This window comes from Lasiosphaeria miniovina, assembly GCF_030549165.1.
Source record: "Lasiosphaeria miniovina strain SMH2392-1A chromosome Unknown B0T26scaffold_5, whole genome shotgun sequence".
Lineage (NCBI taxonomy): Eukaryota > Fungi > Ascomycota > Sordariomycetes > Sordariales > Lasiosphaeriaceae > Lasiosphaeria > Lasiosphaeria miniovina.
In genome coordinates, this window is record NW_026848224.1 from 5,741,649 (window position 1) to 5,761,434 (window position 19,786).

Sequence of the window (19,786 nt, forward strand, 5' to 3'; positions counted from 1 at the left end):
GCTGTGATTGGCTGCTGGAAACGGTAGTCGAATGGTTGTGCGGTACAAGGAAAATGGAAGAGACGTTCTCTGAGCAGAAGTGGAGCTTCCCCTGGCCCTCGAGGAAAGCAGCCGAGAGGCGGACGGATGCACGAATGTGTAAGAAAGAAAGACCGCAAATGGAGTTTTGGGGAAGAGGGGATTGCCTCCGTTTGATCCCCAGAGCCCCAAATTATTCACAAGACCGACGGGAAGTGATCTGGACAGGACCCGCACGCATTACCGTAGAATCAGGTTCGCAGTTCAACGCGCGGGTAATATAAAGGATCGTAGATTTTGAGGAGCACCGAGTCTCCTCTGCCCTGCCCTTGGTCTGGAAGCTCTTGCAGGCGACGAGCGTGGCGCCACCGCTGCTGCGGTCTGAACTGGGATGGCGGTGCGATGGGTTTGGATAAACTTCCTATAGTCATCGTCTTCCCTCGGAAAATTTTCTCGGTGGAGTGGCCGGGGCGGATTTATGTGGCGCGGGTTGAGCTTTTGCGTCGGAGAAATACAGGAGGGCAGTGGGCGAGTCTTCGTGCCAGCTAGGGGCGGTGGACTGGGTGGCGTGACGGAGCGTGGCGCGCGCGATTGGATTCATGGCGCCTGAGGAGTAGAACGCGGGTTGATATCCTTTCCATCTGTGGTGGGCGAGTAGGTGAATGTTAAATTCTTTGTTGCTACGGAGCCCGGTTGAGCAACGCCGGTTGCGTGAAGAGTGGACGTGGATGTGTCAAGAGCATATTATCGCCATGGAAAAAGGGGCTTGGGGGTAAGGGTGTGATTTAGCATTTCGACTTGTGCTTTTGGCGCGGTAGGCGAGAGCCGAGAAACTCATTTGGGCGGGGATCCGAAAAAGCTCCTCGGGAGCTAGTTACCCTGCACTTGGAGAGCTACCCTGCAATCGAGTTACTCTGCACTTGGCGAGTTACCCTGCACTTGGCGAGTTACTCTGCACTTGGCGAGTTACCCTGCACTTGGCGAGTTACCCGCCACTTGGCGAGTTACCCGCCACTTGGCGAGTTACCCTGCCACGGGTGCTTGTCTCGGAAACTAAGACCCGCTTTGTAAAGGTGGCTCAAGTGCCTGCGGGACCCACTAATTTTGAAAAGGCCCATCCTTGGAGTTTCGGTCCAATCAAGAATACAAGGAAAAGAACCGCACCAACCTGGCGGAGTACACTCGGAGCAGCTGCTGTTGACTCGACTCGCTCCACCTCGGACCCTACCTAGCGCCACCGTCCCACCCCGCGATTTGTCTCAGCCCACACTCCACAGAGTCCGACGAGAGGCCGAGTTCGACGGGAGGCCTACTCTGCGCCCGCCGCCGTAAATCCTGAGGATCGGTGTATTTCAAGACCGCCGGCGACTTCGTATAGTGAAGCGACAGCGGCACATTCGTGTCACAACGAAGGGGACGACCATAACTTTTGATCGTAAATAGATAGCTAATTCGGCATTGTCTCCCCTAGATACACATCAACTGACGTGTGCCAACCAGCTCTGGCACAGACTTGGCCGCGGCCAGTGGCGAAAAAAGAAGCAACAAGACCAACCACGTCGCCTGAGGCGTGGGGATAGTGAAATAAATCTCCAGTGCCCCACCAGATAACGTATCTCGGGTGGCCTTCAAGCCGTCTCTGCCCACGTCTTTGACAACCAGCCAACACGCCTTCACCACGGCTGCGTTTAAAATCGACCTCCAAGCCATGGCCAAGCTAGCTCCTCCAACAACCCGCCTCCATTTAGTCGGTGTCGCCAAGATGAAACAGAGCCTGAGAAAACCAGCCACCCTGGCGCGTCGCGGTTTCACGCATCTGACACTCTGCTACCCGCAGCTATTATTAAATTCTGCGGCGGCACCAGTCCAGGAGATGTTGCTGCTATCGTGGCCTTTGTCTCGGCCTGAGCCGCCAACACGACCGCGATGAGGTCCCATCTATGTCGCCCGAGCTGTTCTAGGGCGAACGAGCAGAGAAAATTCCAAGGCACAGCAACCCGTATATTATACCTCGCTTGCCAGTCTTACTTGCCTCCCTACTCTCACACAGCACTAATCTCCCCAGCCCACAAGCCTCTAGACTAGATTGCATTCGCTCCACATCGTCATTTTTCACCTTACAACTGGAACTCTCGGCAACCTTCAATCATCCTGCTTCTCGTTCGAGGGCCGCCCTCAGACAGCAATGTCTTCCCTACTTACTACATCGTCGTCGAAGATGTTGGCAGGGTTCAGGATGTTCAAGGCCTTTAAGCGTACTAATCAATGGCCAGTTGATCTCAATACTGGCAAAACACAAGTCTTCAATTAACCTTGGCCTCTTGGGAACAATAGGGTTACCCGTGATTTCAATGTTTATGAGTTCTACACCAACGGCCGTGCAAACCTGAACATTCCCAAGCCGGCTAATCCTCAGACGGGCCCGGGGGGGTATCCCCTGGAGGTCGCCCTAGCGACCATCGAGCTGCCTGGCAAATACGGGCTGCAGCTGGACCTGAGATTACCGATGGATCCGATGTTTGCGCAGACCTCATTCTCCGACTTACGTACGAGGGAAAGGTCGTTAAATGCTTGGCCGTAATCGACCTCAAGGCTGCGTACGAAGTTGGGAAGGATATCAAGAACTTCGACAAGGCCAATGTGCCCAAGATTGGTACTGTCGTCAGGGGGCTGCATACCCAGACCCAGATTGAGTATGCCGTGTTGGCGTTCTTCCTCAACCCGGTCTTGGAGTGGAAGGCGTCCAACCCTACCGGAGCCCTGCCGAAGTAATAGACTGAGCCGGTACCACTGGTTGCCAAATGCACTGGTTGCCAAATGCACTGGATGCACTGAATATAATTCGCAGGCGAGCTCCGGCACGCAGAGAGACCTTGAGAGGGAAGTTGCGATTTCCCTAATGTACCTAAATAAGAAATCATTTAGACCACCAAGATTGTCTCTTAGCCTCCAAGCAGCCGTGGACATGCCTGTGTTATAAATTCTAACGTGTTAGGGGTTTAGATAGTTGCTTGCCCGAGGCAACCATATGTCGTTTGATTCAACAACTTTGTAAGCATCCACACGAGGTTTGCAGCCTGACCCTCGAAGTTTAGTAGTGGGGGACTTTCTAAAAGTTGAAAGGCCTTCATTCTAGGCGTCTAGCCCGCCCCAAAGCTTTTTCACCGATGGAGGCAATAGCTATACGAATCCCTATTATAAAACCTCAGAGGCCTTTCTCTCTCCTGGAAATACCTATTAGTGGCTTTTCTCAGCTGGTTTACTTACTATCTAGGTCTTAATCTTCGCAAATATCTTGGGCCGACTTCATGTGCTTGTCTCGCGTTCTCGATGCTGTGGACTTTTGTAGGCAACCATTAATATGTCCTGATAATCCTGAAGATGAAAAATTGTCCCTTTTGAAGCCTCAAACCTGGGTAATTTCAGACCCAAAGCAGGCATGTGTGGGTGCTGGTGCTGTAATTTGAATTCGCATTTCTTGGGTCCACCTTATCGCCGTCTACTATGTAAATTAGATGGCAGAGCCCTGCCACGGCAGCCATCCATGCACCCGGGACGGTGGGGCATATGCAAGCTTCGATTCGTGCAGTACGAGGGCTGCCGTATCTAGCGCATTCCGATTGGCTAATCGTCCAAAAACCATGCACCTGCCCGCACCAGCCAATCGCATCGCCCAGATTACGGTTCCGGCATTCAAGTGGAATACGGGCTACGGGGCTTGCGTGTTTGGGACGCGACAACCGCTACTAGGTATATAGGGGGGGGGGCTGTGGTGTTTAAGCTCTAATATGTTTTCGCTGTGGGTTCCCTTCCCAGTTGGCAATGCATCCAGTCGACTCCGAAGTGTTTATAAAGGATTGCCTTCCCGAGCGCCCTTTTCGACCTCTCCCAGCCTTCATCTCACCGATCCGAAGAGCCGTCAAACAAGATTCTAGGGTCTTCTTTCTACAATATTGCATATTGCGCAAGACGTTCTGAGCTCCTCTATCTCCAACATTTTGCCAGAAATCTCGTTCGTGTCGCAACCCTCTCTCGACATGGCCGTCCTCGAGCCCTACAAGGGCGGGTATTATCTCTGGAAGTACCTGCCCTCACCTGAGGCAGCTGGTGCGGTTACCGCCCTCTTTGCGGTTTTAACGGCGGCATACTGCTGGCGCATCTGGAGGACGCGCAGCTGGTTCTGCATCCCATTCCCCGTTGGCGGCCTCAGTACGTCGCTTGGCATCCTCTAATCTTCCTACCTTTCGCTGCCATGGATCGACTCACGACCATTATTACTAACCACGCGGCTGCCAAAAATAGTGAGCGTCATCGGCTACGCGACCCGAGCAACAGCGCGCGAGAATACGGCCAAGCTGATGCCGTACGCAATCCAGAACACCATGATTCTCCTAGCGCCCGTGTTGTTCGCCGCCGCCATCTATATGACGCTCGGTCGCGCGATCCGCAGCTCTGGCGGAGAAAGGCACTCGCTGATCAGGCCCGCGTGGCTGACAAAGCTCTTCGTATCGGGCGACGTGTTGTCGCTGGTGGTCCAGGGCGGCGCGGCGGGACTGATGGTGGCGGGCGGCTCACAGGCAAAAACCGGCCAGAATATCATCATCGGCGGCCTGGTGCTGCAGGTGCTCATCTTTGGGCTGTTTTGCGCGGCGGCGTTTGTCTTCCACGTCAGGATGCGCCGCGACCCTATCGTCATGGCCACCGAGCGCGTCCCCGACATCGCCGCCCGCAGGGGGGTTGTGCCCTGGAGGCAGACACTGAGGGTTCTCTACGTCGTCAGCGGCCTGGTCATGGTCCGCTCGGTCTTCCGCGTCGTTGAGTTTTCCATGGGCCAGGACGGATACCTGCTCAGCACCGAGTGGCCGCTGTACGTCTTTGACTCGCTGCCCATGCTGACCGTTATGGCCGTGTTTTGGTGGTGGTTCCCGTCAGCAATAGCGAAGCCGGCGAGTTGGGGCGAGGTGACGTCTCTGAGCGATCTTAATACGATATCGAGAGGAGGAGCTGAGGTGGCTGAGAGGGAGAGGATGCACAAGGAGGCTGTGTAGGGGTTGATTTCGAAATTTCCGTCCTGTTACTCTGAACGAAGCTTGAACTTGGAGAGGATGATGGAGATGGCGCGGATGTTAGACTTTTCTATTTCCTTTGTTTCATCTATTTCCTTTGTTTCATCTATTTCCTTTGTTTCATCTATTTCCTTTGTTTCATCTCGTGTGCTCAAGGGGGGGCCTCCACAGTCAGATCTACCACCAAAGTGAAATGGCTTATAGCCGTCACTGCTTTTTTTTCTATGCAATTATATTAGTCTAGCCTATAGCCTAGTACGTAGTAGATGAGGCGGGTTGCATTATGGTTCCTTGGGTATAATATTCGTCCATTTGTTTGGTGACCGGGATATGAGCAGAGCCGCTAATAAACCAAGCCGCTAATAAACCAAGCCGCTAATAAACCGAGCCGCTAACAAACCAAGCCCCTGCACCACTAACCCTCGCAATGGTTGCATGAAACCGAGGGTTACGCGTCATTACCAGCAATCCCTGCCTAGCTACCCCTGCCATTTGCCACATGGATGGCTGCTAGGTTCCCAAACCCCGCCTAAGACGCACACGAGTCAGGGCAGTCACCCCTGTTAGCTTCGACCTCCTTCACTGCTTCATTGCCCCTTGGCCCGTCATCGTCCCTCCAATTGTCAGGCGCAATTTCCTACCAGGCTACATCTCACGATACGATGCGCCGGGTCCATAAAAAGTCTCGATATGGCTGCCAAGAGTGCAAAAAGCGCCGGATCAAGTGCGACGAAGCGCGGCCTTCCTGTTCCGGCTGCTCGACCTCTGGCCGCCGGTGCCCTTTTCTCGACGCCGCCGCGACACTGCCGTCCCCAACGCCGTCGGGCCCGCCGTCGTCGGCCTACCGCGTCTCAAACCATTCTGAGGCCGCCGACTCGCCCGCCCAAGCACTGTCGCCAATCCTGGAGCCGTCTCTTTCACCGACCTCGGAACCGGCTGCTTCAGGGGCTCCAACGGCTCCGTCGGCTCAAGACCACTTGCTCTCTTCACGCCCACCTCCGCCCCCGCGTCCTCAAAGCGGCGACGAATGCTACAGCCTGCTGCATCTCCAACTGCTGCACCACTTTCAGAGCAAACTAACCGTCATCATCACATCGAGTCAGCCAAACGCCGGGAGGATGATGCAGCTTGCTGTGAGCGAGGCCTTTTCCAAGCCATACCTCATGGACGAGCTCCTCGCCCTCGCAGCTGCCCACAAGAGCTGCTTGTCATCATCCACGTCTCCCGATACACACAGCGCGACCTTCTACCGCACCGAAGCTACGCGCCTCCAGACGCGCGGGCTCGCCCACTTCAACGCTGCCCAGGCCGAGCTATCAGACGACAACTGCGTGGCCATCTTCTTTTACTCTGCCATGTTAGGGCATCACATGCTCTTTGACACCTTCTCGCCGCTTCCAGACCGTATAACCGGCGGCCATCGCGACCTATCCACCCTCCTCGACAACTTCGTGCAGTGTCTCAGCCTGCACCGCGGCATCCGCGTCATCGCAAGCGAGTCGTGGCAGTCGCTCCAGACTCACATCCAGGCCCGTCTCACTGCCATGAATGGCGGAATTCCGGTCGAGCCCTTTCCTCTGGGGCCGCAAGACCCCGGCGACACACCAGAGGGGGGAACCGAGTGTGCAGGGCTCATGAAGCTGCTCGACTCTAGAGCGGCCTACCATCCTGCAATCCTCGGGGAGAATAGCCACAAAAGCAGCCACGAGGTCTACAGGGGGGCCGTCAAGGCATTGCAGTCCAGATTCGACGTAGCCCGGGTGCAGCAGAGCGAGATTCCGATCCAGGACTGGCCGGTCCGCGTGCCCACTGAGTACATATCCCTGCTGAATCAGCGGCAGCCCGAGGCGTTGGTAATCCTGGCCTACTACGCCGTCCTGCTACATCATGCAAGGAACTACTGGGCTGTCGGCAGTACAGGAGAGTTTCTCATCCGCTCGATTACCGAGCATCTCGGCTCGTACTGGGCGGAATGGCTGGCATGGCCGAACGAGGTGCTCTCATCAACAACTGGGTCGGGGGTTTGACGCGGTACACGAATACAATTTACCCGCCGATGCAGCTTCGGTCCGCATATGTTGGACAGAGACGAGCAAGCGGACTGACTAAACTACAGATGCCAGATTTCTACACAGATCCAGCGCCCCTTTGAGCCGGCCGCTGTCGTGTTCCTAGAAAGGTCTGCTCCGCCATTAGGTTTCGCCTTTTGCAGATACGGGGACGGGACTCGACCTTCCACCGCTCCATCCAGCTTCGTCACGTTGACGGGGGTAGACTCGGGCGCCGTGCCGTTCTCGACCCAGGCACGCAGCTGTGCGAACAGCCCGCTCGGCTGGCCACTGGGTCCTCGGCTGGCCGGGTCCTCTAACGCAGTGGCCCGGTCCGGGTACCTCTTAGTGGCGGTAAAAGGTGTGTGCATCGGGTACTGCCGCTGCCACGCGTTGTAGTACTGCGTCGATATCAGTCCCGCTTCCCTCCCTGCGAGCACCCGTTCCAGTACGAGTACGCCGATGGCCGGCCGTAGAAGCGCGCGATGAGCGCGTTGGCAATGATGGCCTGTCCGCAGATGTGTCAGCTTAAAGTCAGGAATAATACGCCACAGGGAACAAACTAGAAAAGGAGAGAAAAGGGAAGAGATGGATAGGAAAGAGATGGACAGGAAAGAGAAGGACACGCCTCGTCGCTAAGCGATACCGACCCAAAGTTCTGCAGGGCGTACAAGTTAACATTTCCCGAGCTGACCAGGGCCCATGTGTCTGGGCCGCCATCAGCATTGAGCCCGGCGTCCGTAGTAACAGTAGCATACCCGTCAGCCACTGCACCGACCATGGCCATGGTGGGGGTGTGGAGGTGTCTCTCTGTGGAGTGTATTTTATGAGCGCCGCGGAGACAACCAGATAGCCAGCAAGGCGAAGTGAGGCACCGAAAATGTTTGTTTATTGCTGGTGTCAGGCAATAGTTATTTCTTTAACACGCAATGTTGACAGGGACCACGCGGCAAAACAAACGCGTAATCACCAACGATCAACAACGCGCCCAATACATTTACTTGCTTCTGTGTCTTGATTTGTTTGGCACGGCTAGGTCTCCCTCTATTGTCGGCGTTGTCAAGGAGCTAGAGTAGACCGTTTCTCGAGTGATGCCTATGACTATTCTCGTAGTTCGGCGTCGAAGTGTTGTCGGATTGGCCGTCCCTGAATGAATGCAATTGGGTAGCGTGCCCAGAGGGATTATTATCCCGCCTAGTTCGTGACTGGCCTCGGCGGCCGAGCCGCCCCGAGTTCCGACCGGGGCATGGTATAAATAGAGCGTGAATAGCAACATTCAAGCCTTTCGTTCGGGTACTATCGTAAGCTACTACCACCGCACCAGCACACAACACAGACCCTGTTGCCTAGACTCTAGGCAACCGTAACGCGGACTGCTAACTTGTCGTAAGCTAGATACTGTTGCTACACAAGACAAACGGCTTTTGCCTAGACCCTGGGCAATAGCGGCTATATAGCACAAGCACACCATTAAGGGAGTCTACAGAAAGTACATGCTCAAACGCTGGGGAAGTCACTCCTTGATTAGACGAAACTAAACATGATCTAACGCACACACGCAGGACTGTATCCTGGCTGTCGGTTTAGGGGGTCGTGTGGGGCCCCCTGTGTTGGCCTTGATTGATCTATTCGTGGGTGGGCTTCAGGAAGTAACCCAGAATGGCGTGGTCGATCTGCTGAGGCGTGTCGCCTTTTGTAAACAGTCCGTAGCATACATGGCCGGTAAAAGCCGTAGCATACGTGGCCGGCAAAAGCCGCAGGCGCAAGAGGGCCAGGCGGAGTGTCGGCCATGGCGTCGAATTGGAAAGCGAACAGCGAGTACGAGTCGAAGAAGGCGACGTACTTGCAGCTGTACTCTGCCGTGTACGATGTCGCTTGCTGTGCGTATGTGGCCGAGATGTCGCGGAATCTCGATGGCTCCGTGGGCTCCGTGGGCTCCGTCTTGGCCAGGGCGTCCCGGAGATTTGCGTGCGGCGACACGCGGCCTTGAGGCTGGCGGCCTGCTTCATGACGGACCTCGAGTCGTTGATATTCAACACGGCTAGGTTAGCAACACGCTTGCCGCCATACTTGGGCTGAGGTTTAGCCCGTGTCTCTGGTGGTGAGGGTGAGTAAGTCAGGTGACCAGCTTTTAGACCAACCCCCTTTTAGACCACAAGGTTCTAGAAGGATGACTAGCCCTTGCCACCCAACTCTTCTATTTCAATCGCCCACAACTTCACGAATTTGATTCCAATCCGTTTCCCTTTTTTCAATAGCTTGAGAATTTTTAAATGAAGCCATATGCCGAGTTCGATTTGCCGAACGCCCTTGCGGAGTATGCTAAAACTGGCAAACTCCGCGATGCGGCCAAAAACCACGGCATCCCTCACAACACTTTATATTATCGATCCAAAGGCAGCAATCCAGCCACCTACTCCCAAATAATCAATCAGAAGCTTTCTCCGGCACTGGAAGAACGTCTCGCAGAATGGCTTCTCTTCCAGGGGGTCATTGGAAACCCCTCAACCTACAGGCAAATCCGGAAATTGGGTACCAGAATACTCGCCGCCTCTGGAGAACCAACCCACCTTGGAAAGCACTGGTGCCGCCGGTTTTTGAACCGAAATCCTTCAATTTCTACCAAGAGACCACGGAGAATCCACGCAAACCGTGCTGACTGAGCCTGCGAGGCCGTTATTCGGCCCTGGTTTGACAACCTGGAGTTTCTAGGGGTTAAGGCCATTCTGCCGGAGAACAGGTACAATATGGACGAAACTGGCATAGCTAATGGCATTGGAGATAACGATCTGGTTGTAGGCTCCAAATCTAGAAAGCTTTTACAAAAGAGGAAGTCTGGAGACCGAATTTGGACGGCCATTCTAGAGTGCGTTTCGGCCGACGGCCGATTTTTGAACCCACTGGTTATTTTCAAGGGTGGGGGCCTCCAGCAACAGTGGTACCCACGCGATTTGACCCCATTCGAAGGTTGGGCCTTCAAACCAACCAAAAACGGGCGGACTGACGACGACACTGCTGTCGAATGGCTCCGCGAAGTCTTTCTTCCGGCCACTCGGCCGGCCAACCCTAAGGAAAAACTCCTCCTTATTTCGGATGGCCACGGCAGTCATACCATTGAGGAATTTATGTGGCTGGCTTTTACCAACAACGTACAGTTATTATTTCTGCCAGCCCACACCTCTCACGTTCTCCAGCCCGTGGATGTAGCCGTTTTCGGCCCGCTGAAGGCTAAGTACAGGGCACAGCTGAATGACTTGCTTTCTAGCCTAACCAGCGACTCTGTAGCTGCAAAACGAGCCTTTTTAGAATGCTATAGGCGCGCCAGAATCTACGGAATGACCGAGTCAAATATCAAGGCTGGTTGGAAGGCCTCAGGGTTGTGGCCAGTCTCCCTAAGGAAGCCCCTAAGCAACAGCCTCGTTATTAAGAATTCCAATGGCTGCATTAGTACGGTAGCCACACCTTCTGCAGGCCTTGAGTCGTTCAATAACCCCATTCTGGGCAATAATTCGGAGGGCCGGCCTTTGTGGTTTACCCCTAAAAATGCCAAGGATTTCTCGGCTCAGGGGGAGCGTTTTCTACGTGGTACTAAACGTACTGCCAGCGAACGGCTTTTTATGCGGAAAGCCTACAAAAGGATTCGATAACATGGCCTTCCAATTGGCTACCATTCAACAACAATTGCAAGCGACCCAGGAAGACCTCGAACGTGCGAGATGCCGGAAGAGAAGGAGGGTGGAAATCGACCCCAATAAGGCCTTTACTGGTATTGAGGAGATCCGCCGCGCATAAATATTAGCTGCTGGGGAGAATGTTATAGATTCTGAAATTTCAGAAGAAGAGGAATCTGACACTGCAAAAGCTGGTCACCTGACTTAAGAGTTTGTTACGATTTGGGATGGGAGGATGACGCAATGCAAGCAAATGGGGTGGGGAAGACCAACACATTAAACCAGGATTATGCAATTATAGCACAACTCCAAATGAACATATGTACGCAAGCAAGTTAGTCCATTGACCGCATGACAAAGCAACCTGGTCAGGGGCTAGCAATGAACGGCGTTTGAATAGGCCGGCCTTTCAATTCGGGATCCTAAAGTATTCTAAACTTTGCCCTAATAGCCAATGGGGGTCCAGCCCAGTTACAAGGTTCCACCAGGGTAGTCTTTTGTTGAGTTCGCCTGCGAATTCTTCAAGTCCATTGTCACCTGGGAGCCGGGGTCCTGGGTCGGGAGCCTGGCGGACTTCCGTTGGGGTTGGACTGCTTCCATTTGTTGATGGCATTGAGGAAAAAGCCAAGAGTAGCATACTCGATATTGCTTGAGATGACCGCTGCTTCACAGACAAGCCCGCCATCCGCCGTGGGCCTCGCACCCGCGGGATTGTGCTTCATGTCATTCATCCCGAAGATCAATAGCTGCTTCATGTCGTAAAAGGAGACGTCAAAGCTCCTGGTGTGTTCGGCATAGGCTACGCCCTGCTTCACCAACTTCTCCGCTGGGCCCTGAAACTTCGACTCGTCCGCAGGGGTGTACTTCCCCATCGCTTCCTTGTACGTTGAGTATTCTGATTTCGCATTATTGAAGCTCCTTTCAGCGAGGCCCAGGCCTTCCGACGCCTTGAGATCGAGAACGGCCAGGTCCTGCACGAAATTCCCTTCGTGATACAACTTCAGAACCAAATCGATTTTGACAAAGTCGTTTGTAGTTCTCTTGCCATGGGTGTCTTGGGGGGATAGGGTCATTGTCCATGCGCCAGGCTTTCCGGGCATTTCAACATGTTCCAGGGCGAACTCGAGGGGGGGTGCCATGATGATATAGAATACCTTGGAGGCGTAACCCTCGTTTGAGGGCTCGAGTGACCGGGCCAGTTTTGGGAGTCTCTCAATGACATCAATTTTATCCAATTGTTTTTCGTGCGCTGCGACAAATTTCTTGGCCATATCAATCAAGTAGCCGGTATGTAACGGGACCCAGGCCTTTGGCGGAATTGCCCTTTGGGTATACGATCCTCCTTCGCCAGTCTGCGGATTGGGGGGCTTTTGGATATCGAACTTTGGGCCACCCTTGGTGTAGTATTCAAAGACAGAGAAAGGCCTCGTCTGCGTCCTGTTTGTTTCGTCTCAGTCAGCATCCTGAGCGCTCTGAAGTGCCTTGTATAGATGCCCGTAAATAAGAAGGGGCTGGAAAGGCCATCGCAAGGATGTGCGAGCTGATGAACCCTGACTGTCGACCGTATTGTGTTCAAAGGGAAGGAAAAAGCGCGACTTACCACTGAACTGGCCTTGACTCATTGAAGTGTTGGAGGAACTGGGGACTGCTCAGCAACTTCGAAACCATGCCCAATGTTGGTCTAGCGGAGCCAGACATGTTGATATTTCAGGGAAGTTACTTGTGAGATACACAACCGAAGAGACTAATTGATGTACTGGGCAGTGGGAGCAGGGGTTTATGGGGATTGAATTTGAAAGGACACGATGCAGTGGGAAGAGTTTTGGGTTCGAATGATTAGGCCCTCTGCTGGTAGTGTGCTGATAGTAGAGACGCAAGCCAAAGAAGATGGGAAGCAAGCCATGTTAAATAGAGATTTCCGTTTGCAACGTTCCCAACGCTTCTGGCTTTTCCAACAGACCAGCCGGGTCGGCGACCTACCCCCAAGAGAGAAACCAAACCACGTCACAACCTGAAGCAAACAAGCCAACAAGGTATCGTGAGAGGGAGGCGTCGACCAACAGAGACCAAAATAGAAGCAACCTGGTGGATTCATGGCGGGCCAGCGGCGGGAAGCCCACGAGGTGACAAGATGAGGGAGATGCGAGAGGCAGGGTCGGCATTTGGATGCGCGGACAGCCCGCGGCGAGGGTCAAAGCCAGAAGCATCGAAGACGGGGCGGTTGCGAGAGCATCCAAGACGGGGCGGTTGCGAGAGCATCCAAGACGGGGCGGTTGCGAGAGGCGAAGACGTCTCGGGGCAATTGGCTGAATGACATGTCTGTCGACTCCACACTATTATTCGGGGCGTTGGAGACGACACCTTTGAAGTAGGTAATCCACACTCGAGATGCCCGGGCCCAAAGTCGGGTTCCACCGGGGCGGGTTTTGGGAAGGTTAGCTGCCATCAATAGCGTGTTTCATGTGCTGTGCAGATCCGTTGTGCCACCGCTAACGCTTGCCAACGCTTGCCAACGCTGTGCCAAGCCTTGTCCCATTTTGAAACAATTTTGGTGGAGATTCCCCGCCCCCTCGTTAAGTTCATAACTGGGAACGATCTCGGCACAGGAGCCATACATGTACTACTAGTGAGTATACAACTAGCGAGTCGGCCACGGCTTTTCCTGCAGGTACCGACGTTCCGTCACAGGTTGCTCGTATTCAATTCCCGCCCTCCGCTGCCCAACCCAAGTGAATTTCCACCTCACTCGACAATCCAGAAAGGCGGACCAGAATATATTTCAACAACATATTTCCCGTCGAGTTCACTCCATCGTACCCATCATGACCGTCAATCTCTTGCGCCAGGCTCTGCTCAATAACGGTCACCCTAGGCTCACTGCCGCTATGTCGTCCTCATTTCGCCCGCCCATGCCCTATTTTGTCAACCAGACTCTTAAACTGCATCGCGTCGAACCGCCGCGGCCTCTCTACGGCGTGTACCTGGACGCCCTTCGCCAACATCCCGAGCGTGAATCCGATACACAGCTCAAGAAATACCTAGATTTCGTCGAGGAGCATCGACACAGTCGGCGCACCCCCTTGGATCTCAAAACCCTGGTCAACTTCTGCCTATCGACGCCCGCGTTGCCATGTGTACGACGCAAAGAAACAGCCACTGTCAAAATCGTCAAGGTACTGGCTGGCATTGGCGGTACACGAAATGGCGGCCCTCTGGTGGTTCTCTGCGAGGGGCTTCAATCGGTCGTGGGCGGCAAAACCATCACTGCTCTCAAAATATGCGACCCTTTGTGCTTTCCCTTCGCCGAAAGATTCGGCCCTTCCCGAGCTAGAAACATCGTCGCCGATGCCGAGAATGCCGCCACGGTTGAGTCAGCTGCCTTCCTGCAGCTTGATCACCACATCGGCGGAAGTTTCATCCCCAAGTTCCACGGCTTGTGGATCTTCGACATGCCCTTTCCCGCGTCTCATCAATCAAGCCCTCCGATGACAAGAAAGGTCTTCGCCATGGCCATGGATTACGTCGAAGGCACTGTCCTGAGCGACTTGGACCCTGCCAATTATACCGGACCAGAGCGGCTCCGCGTCGTGGCCAAAGCCATCGAGGCCTACACCATGATCCGTCACCACCAAGTGCGCCACAATGACATGTCCCCCCGGAATATCGTTTGCAGCACCAAGGACCTCGCCAGTGAGAGGCTCAAGGTCGATGTGATCGACTTCGACGCAGCCGAGGTATTGCCGCTACTTGTGGGATATGTTCCGCCCAAGCCGTCCTTACCGTCACCAAGACAGTTGTTTTGGGAGAGCATTCCGTGGGAAATGCAGGGTCAGGGGTGGATACCCGAAAATTGGGACGAGGACAAATGGAACGATTGGCTAAATGACAATTTTGCTGCTGTTTGATCGAGGAATTCGGAAATGTACAGACTAGGTACCCAGATAGAGGATATTGAATTTAGTTGGACTACGTTAGACCTCATTATCCCTTGCTTGTGCTTATCCTTTGCTTGTGCTTTTCCCTGTCCTTGTCTTATTGCTTTCTTTGACCTGGCAAACTGCCATTTATCCCTGAGTAAGGAGTTTCTTTCCGTATATAACTACTTCGTGGTAGGTTCCGACGAGCATATTTAATGGCTAGCTTCCTGAAATTAGGTAGATACTGTTCTGTGGGCTGGGTGGCACTTTCCTGTTACTTCATTTTGGGGAAACATTGCAGGCAAGCCTACTTTGAACAAGGGGCCAAGGGTTTCTTTGAATGCTTTTCTTCTTCCATGAAAAAGGAAGCGAAAAGAGGGCAGGGGCTTAGTTAGGCCAGAAAGGGTACTACACGTCAAACATTGCTTTATCTATTGATAACTGAGTACATCTCTCCCGGGGGTTCTCTCCTAGGGGTCTATAGCCTGATGCAATCCAATCAAGCCAACACGTCGACACTCTGGCGAGAACCTGCTAGGTACAAGATTGATCGCAATCATCCTCTACAAGGTCAACTACCACACCAAGGTTCCAAACCCCGGGGGAGATATGCGGCAAAGAGTAACATTGCGAAACCGAATATTATGCAACCGCTGGGTGAGAATAATAATTAGTGCTTGTTAGTAAGAATTGGCAATCAACTCATGGCACGGAGCCGTCGGGGCGGTCGACCCAAAGCCGAGGTGGCGGGTCGATCCTCCCAGCCTTACAAAATCAAAATCGAAATCGAAATGGCAACCGCAAATACGCGATTAGAATTTGCCTGGGCCACCATACTGCGTCAACCGCCTCCATAAATGGGGTGTGCAATCAAGCTGCCAACAAGCCGCAGAAAGGGGGTCGACCGGCACATACCATTTTTAGAGTCAGTTACGCGTATGGTTAGGTCAGTTGATCAGCCAATTTACGCGTATGATGAGACCAGTCGATCAGCTAATTTTCGGGCTCCACCGCACTTCAACACTGTAGGCAAGCGGTTGCCAAAATAAAGGCACACCAAAACTAGCCCATGCAGGTCACCCACTAACAGGAGCCTTAACAATTCTACCACTTTCCATCACACCACACTGAACCACACACCACTCACCCAGGAGACGATAAACAAATGGGTTGATTCTACGGTAGTGCGAATGCAGGATGTGTTAGGTGAGGGTCGGATGACTGGGTAGTAGGGTCGGATGACTGGGTGGTAGTACGTGGAGGTGACTTGTAGTTGTTAGTAATTAACTATAGAGGGCTAGGTACTCGCAGGTAGTGTGCCTTCTATTTTGGCAACCGCTTGCCAGGTTTTTGGCATGTTGTGGAGATGGGAAATGGAACTCGCAACATCCGATTGGCTTCTTCGGCAGTTGCTCCGCTCGATTGGCAAGGCCACAACCAACATTGATCCAATGGCCACGTGCCCATGTCCGACATAAATGGCCAAAATGACCAATCCCTCTTCCGCGGAAAAACAATGCCGACGGCGCCGCTAAAACTACTTTGGGAATTTCGTTTCCAAACGTGCACTCGTTACGGCCCAGTTGGGAATTTAAATGATCCCCCGTGACTAGCCCGGCCCCCACCCACGCCTCTCGTCGCCTCTCGTGTCGCCATGTCACATCTTTCGAGAGCTGTCGGGTCAAAACCCTGGGACTGAGTAGGATCAGGAACCCGAAATCCTAGCAAGCCACATGAAGCGGGCCTTCATGCCAGCCGCCAACTGCGTTAACTGTGCCAGCCACGTACATGCCGAAATGGCTCTGCGGCTGAGATCTAGCCCTGGTCCTCGCCGTTAATTCGCCGATCATGATTTCCGTCTCATCTTTCATCGTCTCCCCAGTCCCCACGATCTCTGCGAGATAGTGACACCCCTGAGCCTGCTAATTCCAATTCCAAGGACTGAGCGATGTGGAAACCGTGGAGTCGGCCAAGACTGGCGTGTTTACTGGCGTTCGTCTACGCCAACAGCAGCCTAGCGCTTAAATAAATGCTGCCGAGCAGCGATTTCCTGGAACATGCGGGGTCTTGCGCGCTTCTCTCTTCTTTCAACGGACATGATGTACAGCCTTACCACCCTTTCTGTGACCAGGCTGTGCCAACACAATTGGCCTTGGCATGCCGGTTTTCTTGTCCTTGCTCTGCTTCCTCTAACCCCCGTGAGCTACCCCCCGTGAGCTACCCCCGTGAGCGTGCTCGTTGCTGTCCCTCAAGTGTTTTCAACTCCTTCGTCTGGAGGCCGGGAAATGCTCCTCCTCCATTCCCGTTTTCTCTTTGTTTTCTTTCTCTTCGGGAAGCTCGGGGCTTCTGTTGGTTGATCCCGATAAGAGAGTTGCCCTCGGGCCAACAGTGTCTTCTGTTCAAAGCCTGCCTATCTGAGCGTGCCTTGTCCCCTACTCTGTGCAACGAATATCTATGATCTAGGGTCAGAAAAGGACCGGTGTTGTGTTGTCTGGTCTAGGCCACACTATAGCTTTAGTTGGGTGTGGGTATTCATAGATTCTGGAGTTTCACTTTACGCGTAAATTGAACCTTGGTGGGTTGAAAAGGGGGGGTGCGGCGAAGGCACATCTATTTCTGTCTCTGCATCATCCCAGGCCCCACTATCAGACCCGCAATGCCATGCACCCTGGATCCTTTATTCCTGGACCTGCATCCGTGATTCACGCCCCAAAGCCGGAGGCCAAAAGCAAACGAGGAACCCATCAGCACCCCCGAGTTCTCGTCCTAACGACTCCCAAGAAAATCAAGCCACCTCGTTACCATCTCCATTTCCACGGCCGCGTCCACGACCGCGCCCACGACCGCTGCCTCGTCCACGCGCAGAGCTGGCGCCACGCCCGCGACCTCGGCTTCGTCCACGCGTAGAGCTGCCACGCGCGATCGCTTCACTTCCAGTGGCATCTGCACCACCACGTCCACTACCACGTCCACGACCACATCCACGACCACGACCACGACCACCTTGCCCTCGCTGGGCGGGAGGCGCGCTAGCGCCACCCCGACCTCTTCCGCCATGAAGAGACGTCCGCAGACCTCCTAGGCTGCTAACAGTGGGCGAGAAGGAACTTTCGGATGAGGCGGGACAGTCGTGGTGGGCAAGGTCGTCGTCGCTTTCAGTGCCGCTGTCGCTATATTCGCTGCTCTCGTAATCGGAGCTGCCGTTGTCATCTTCCTCGTTGCTCTCCTCGGGCTCCGTCTCCTCGGCATCTCTGACTGACACAGGGCGCGGGCTTGGAGGAGGGTTTGAGGGCCCGGCCGCCGGCGCCCAACGCACTCCAGGCTGGAGATACTCCATGGCCTGCGCGCGACGTGGCTGCTCTTCAACGAAGCCCATTTGTTCAAACACGGCTTGCCCGTAGGCATCTCCACTGAGAACGCCGGTCTGTGTATTGACGTATCGGTTCATGCTCCGGTATTCCGCACCGTCGTCACCGCTGCGTACACCTTCATAGCCCCTTATGAGCTTGTGGTGCTTGCACGGGGTAGTGCCTAGCTCCGAGTCGTTCTCGGAAGGCGAGGAACCGTCGCCATACCCGGTCACTCTTTTGACCCGCCATGGTCCGTTGGGATCTATCCGCTTGAACTCCACGAGACAAGATTGTCTGCTCGTGGCAGGGCAACGAGGGCTACGGCGAGGTGTGACTGGGGTATGCGCGACGGCCTTGCCCTTTCCCCTTCTCTTCACGGGTGTTGCCTTGGCGACGGCCTTGGCCTTTCTCTTGCCTCTCCTTCCTGTGGCGACGTTGGTAGACTCGTCGCCGTCACTACCATCGTGGTCGTGATTGTTGTCATTGTCGTAACTGTCGTCGTCGTCGTCATCGTCATCGTCGTTGTCATTGTCGCGGATAAGGTTGTGCTTGCAAAGAGAAGGGTGATATTCCCAAATCTCGCGGCCCTCGGGAAGAACGCCAAAGGCGCTCTTGACCTCGCTAATAGTTGCGCGGCCTTCTTCGTTGCACACCATCTTCGCGACGCCCCCGGATGGCCAGTCACGGGTGACTAGTAGGAGGCGCCAGATGCCCTCCTTTTTCCGGCGCTCGGGCGTGAGCGGGCGAGTCGAGGTTGCCGCCGGGAAGCCCATCAAAAGGCTAAACTTGACAAGCCCGGATCCAGTCGTTCGCACAGCTGTATTGCGGTGCGACGGGTCACGGACGACGACAAAGGTGGCATCAGGATACAGCTGCCCGATGACAGCGAGGTAACGACTCGGCATCGCCACGACGCGGTGGATCTTTTCTGGCATAAACATGGGGTATTCGTGTTTATGCTCTTCATAGCCGATTGGGGTGTACGGCTTATCTTCCGTAACATGGAGGGCAGTTGTGGGCAGGCGAGCGTCGAGCTTTACGCCGTTCATCGGCGTACCCTCCGCACTTATCCAGGGTGTCACTGGAGACAGCTGTGGATTTGGGGGAAGCAAAGCAAGCCCCTCGGCCCTTCTGGCCTCTGCTGTTAGGCTCTCGGGGGGCGTTCTGCCCACGCGCTCGCCTTGTAGGTGGAGCGGCGCCCCGACTCCGGCACTAGACGCCACGGGTGTACCAAGGAAATGTAGCTCGGGGGCTGGAAGATTGTACGCTGCAGCGTCAATTGGAGCGCCGCCAACGGGGGGGAGAGGCTCGTTGTTTAAAAATGCTAGGAGCTGTGCCAAGTCATACCGGCTCGCCTCTGGGTTAAAGATGACGAGTCCCAGCCTCGTACTGAGGTCTAGTAGCTCAGCAAAAGCGCTCGCTCGCGCAGCCTGGTCGAGCACTTGAGGAGCGTCGGCGAGACCAGCAAGGGCAGCCAGAGCAGCAGATCCATCGGCAAAACCAACGTCGACGCCAGCCATGTCGAGGTTCAAGCCAAACAGTTGCTGGCCGGCGGCGTGAGGGATGGCTGCGGGCTGTCCGGCAGCGGGAGGGACGGCTGCGGGCTGGGCGGCAGCGGGAGGGACGGCAGCGAGCTGGGTGGCTGCGGGAAGGGCAGCGGCGGGCTGGGTGGCGGCAGGCTGGGTGGCGGCGGCGTGGTCTTGGCCCTCGAGGGGG

At 54.6% G+C, this 19,786-nt stretch overlaps 8 protein-coding genes across 8 annotated transcripts; 3 read left to right on the forward strand and 5 right to left on the reverse strand.

Annotated features, from left to right (window-relative positions):
• Positions 1 to 1,417: 1,417 nt before the first annotated feature.
• Positions 1,418 to 1,836, reverse strand: B0T26DRAFT_385829 (uncharacterized protein). The gene has a single exon (XM_060434734.1). The coding sequence runs from the start codon at positions 1,726 to 1,728 to the stop codon at positions 1,486 to 1,488; it is 243 nt and encodes an 80-aa protein (XP_060295464.1). The 5' UTR covers positions 1,729 to 1,836; the 3' UTR covers positions 1,418 to 1,485.
• Positions 1,837 to 3,768: 1,932 nt separating this feature from the next.
• Positions 3,769 to 5,378, forward strand: B0T26DRAFT_719657 (RTA1 like protein-domain-containing protein). The gene is made up of 2 exons (XM_060442434.1): positions 3,769 to 4,227; positions 4,321 to 5,378. Exons 1-2 carry the CDS (start codon positions 4,056 to 4,058, stop codon positions 5,064 to 5,066), a joined length of 918 nt encoding a protein of 305 aa, XP_060295465.1. The 5' UTR covers positions 3,769 to 4,055; the 3' UTR covers positions 5,067 to 5,378.
• Positions 5,379 to 5,667: 289 nt separating this feature from the next.
• B0T26DRAFT_859191 (uncharacterized protein) lies at positions 5,668 to 7,111 on the forward strand (the record flags this gene model as incomplete). The annotated part of the gene is made up of 2 exons (XM_060447726.1): positions 5,668 to 6,646; positions 6,815 to 7,111. The coding sequence occupies exons 1-2, from the start codon at positions 5,747 to 5,749 to the stop codon at positions 7,109 to 7,111; spliced, it is 1,197 nt and encodes a 398-aa protein (XP_060295466.1). The 5' UTR covers positions 5,668 to 5,746.
• Positions 7,112 to 7,152: 41 nt separating this feature from the next.
• B0T26DRAFT_385845 (uncharacterized protein) lies at positions 7,153 to 7,598 on the reverse strand. The gene has a single exon (XM_060434735.1). The coding sequence runs from the start codon at positions 7,501 to 7,503 to the stop codon at positions 7,195 to 7,197; it is 309 nt and encodes a 102-aa protein (XP_060295467.1). The 5' UTR covers positions 7,504 to 7,598; the 3' UTR covers positions 7,153 to 7,194.
• On the reverse strand, positions 7,545 to 7,919 carry B0T26DRAFT_754175 (uncharacterized protein; the record flags this gene model as incomplete). The annotated part of the gene is made up of 2 exons (XM_060445798.1): positions 7,545 to 7,640; positions 7,779 to 7,919. The coding sequence occupies 2 exons, from the start codon at positions 7,917 to 7,919 to the stop codon at positions 7,545 to 7,547; spliced, it is 237 nt and encodes a 78-aa protein (XP_060295468.1).
• A 3,325-nt stretch (positions 7,920 to 11,244) lies between these two features.
• Positions 11,245 to 12,794, reverse strand: B0T26DRAFT_804729 (uncharacterized protein). The gene is made up of 2 exons (XM_060447134.1): positions 12,404 to 12,794; positions 11,245 to 12,240 (listed from the first exon to the last, which is right to left on the reverse strand). Exons 1-2 carry the CDS (start codon positions 12,499 to 12,501, stop codon positions 11,337 to 11,339), a joined length of 1,002 nt encoding a protein of 333 aa, XP_060295469.1. The 5' UTR covers positions 12,502 to 12,794; the 3' UTR covers positions 11,245 to 11,336.
• Positions 12,795 to 13,484: 690 nt separating this feature from the next.
• B0T26DRAFT_719675 (uncharacterized protein) lies at positions 13,485 to 14,780 on the forward strand. Its single transcript, XM_060442435.1, has one exon. The coding sequence runs from the start codon at positions 13,626 to 13,628 to the stop codon at positions 14,706 to 14,708; it is 1,083 nt and encodes a 360-aa protein (XP_060295470.1). The 5' UTR covers positions 13,485 to 13,625; the 3' UTR covers positions 14,709 to 14,780.
• Positions 14,781 to 17,435: 2,655 nt separating this feature from the next.
• B0T26DRAFT_719678 (uncharacterized protein) lies at positions 17,436 to 19,226 on the reverse strand. Its single transcript, XM_060442436.1, has one exon. The coding sequence runs from the start codon at positions 19,117 to 19,119 to the stop codon at positions 17,506 to 17,508; it is 1,614 nt and encodes a 537-aa protein (XP_060295471.1). The 5' UTR covers positions 19,120 to 19,226; the 3' UTR covers positions 17,436 to 17,505.
• Positions 19,227 to 19,786: the final 560 nt, after the last annotated feature.

Bases quoted from the DNA above. Each gene is read 5' to 3' on its own strand.
- B0T26DRAFT_719678 (XM_060442436.1), bottom strand. From the start codon at position 19,119: ATGAACGGCGTAAAGCTCGACGCTCGCCTGCCCACAACTGCCCTCCAT.
- B0T26DRAFT_385845 (XM_060434735.1), bottom strand. From the start codon at position 7,503: ATGCACACACCTTTTACCGCCACTAAGAGGTACCCGGACCGGGCCACT.
- B0T26DRAFT_804729 (XM_060447134.1), bottom strand. From the start codon at position 12,501: ATGTCTGGCTCCGCTAGACCAACATTGGGCATGGTTTCGAAGTTGCTG. The intron at 12,241-12,403 runs GTAAGTCGCGCT...CGAAACAAACAG, and splicing joins GAGTCAAGGCCAGTTCAGTG to GACGCAGACGAGGCCTTTCT.
- B0T26DRAFT_719657 (XM_060442434.1), top strand. From the start codon at position 4,056: ATGGCCGTCCTCGAGCCCTACAAGGGCGGGTATTATCTCTGGAAGTAC. The intron at 4,228-4,320 runs GTACGTCGCTTG...TGCCAAAAATAG, and splicing joins ATTCCCCGTTGGCGGCCTCA to TGAGCGTCATCGGCTACGCG.
- B0T26DRAFT_385829 (XM_060434734.1), bottom strand. From the start codon at position 1,728: ATGGCTTGGAGGTCGATTTTAAACGCAGCCGTGGTGAAGGCGTGTTGG.
- B0T26DRAFT_719675 (XM_060442435.1), top strand. From the start codon at position 13,626: ATGACCGTCAATCTCTTGCGCCAGGCTCTGCTCAATAACGGTCACCCT.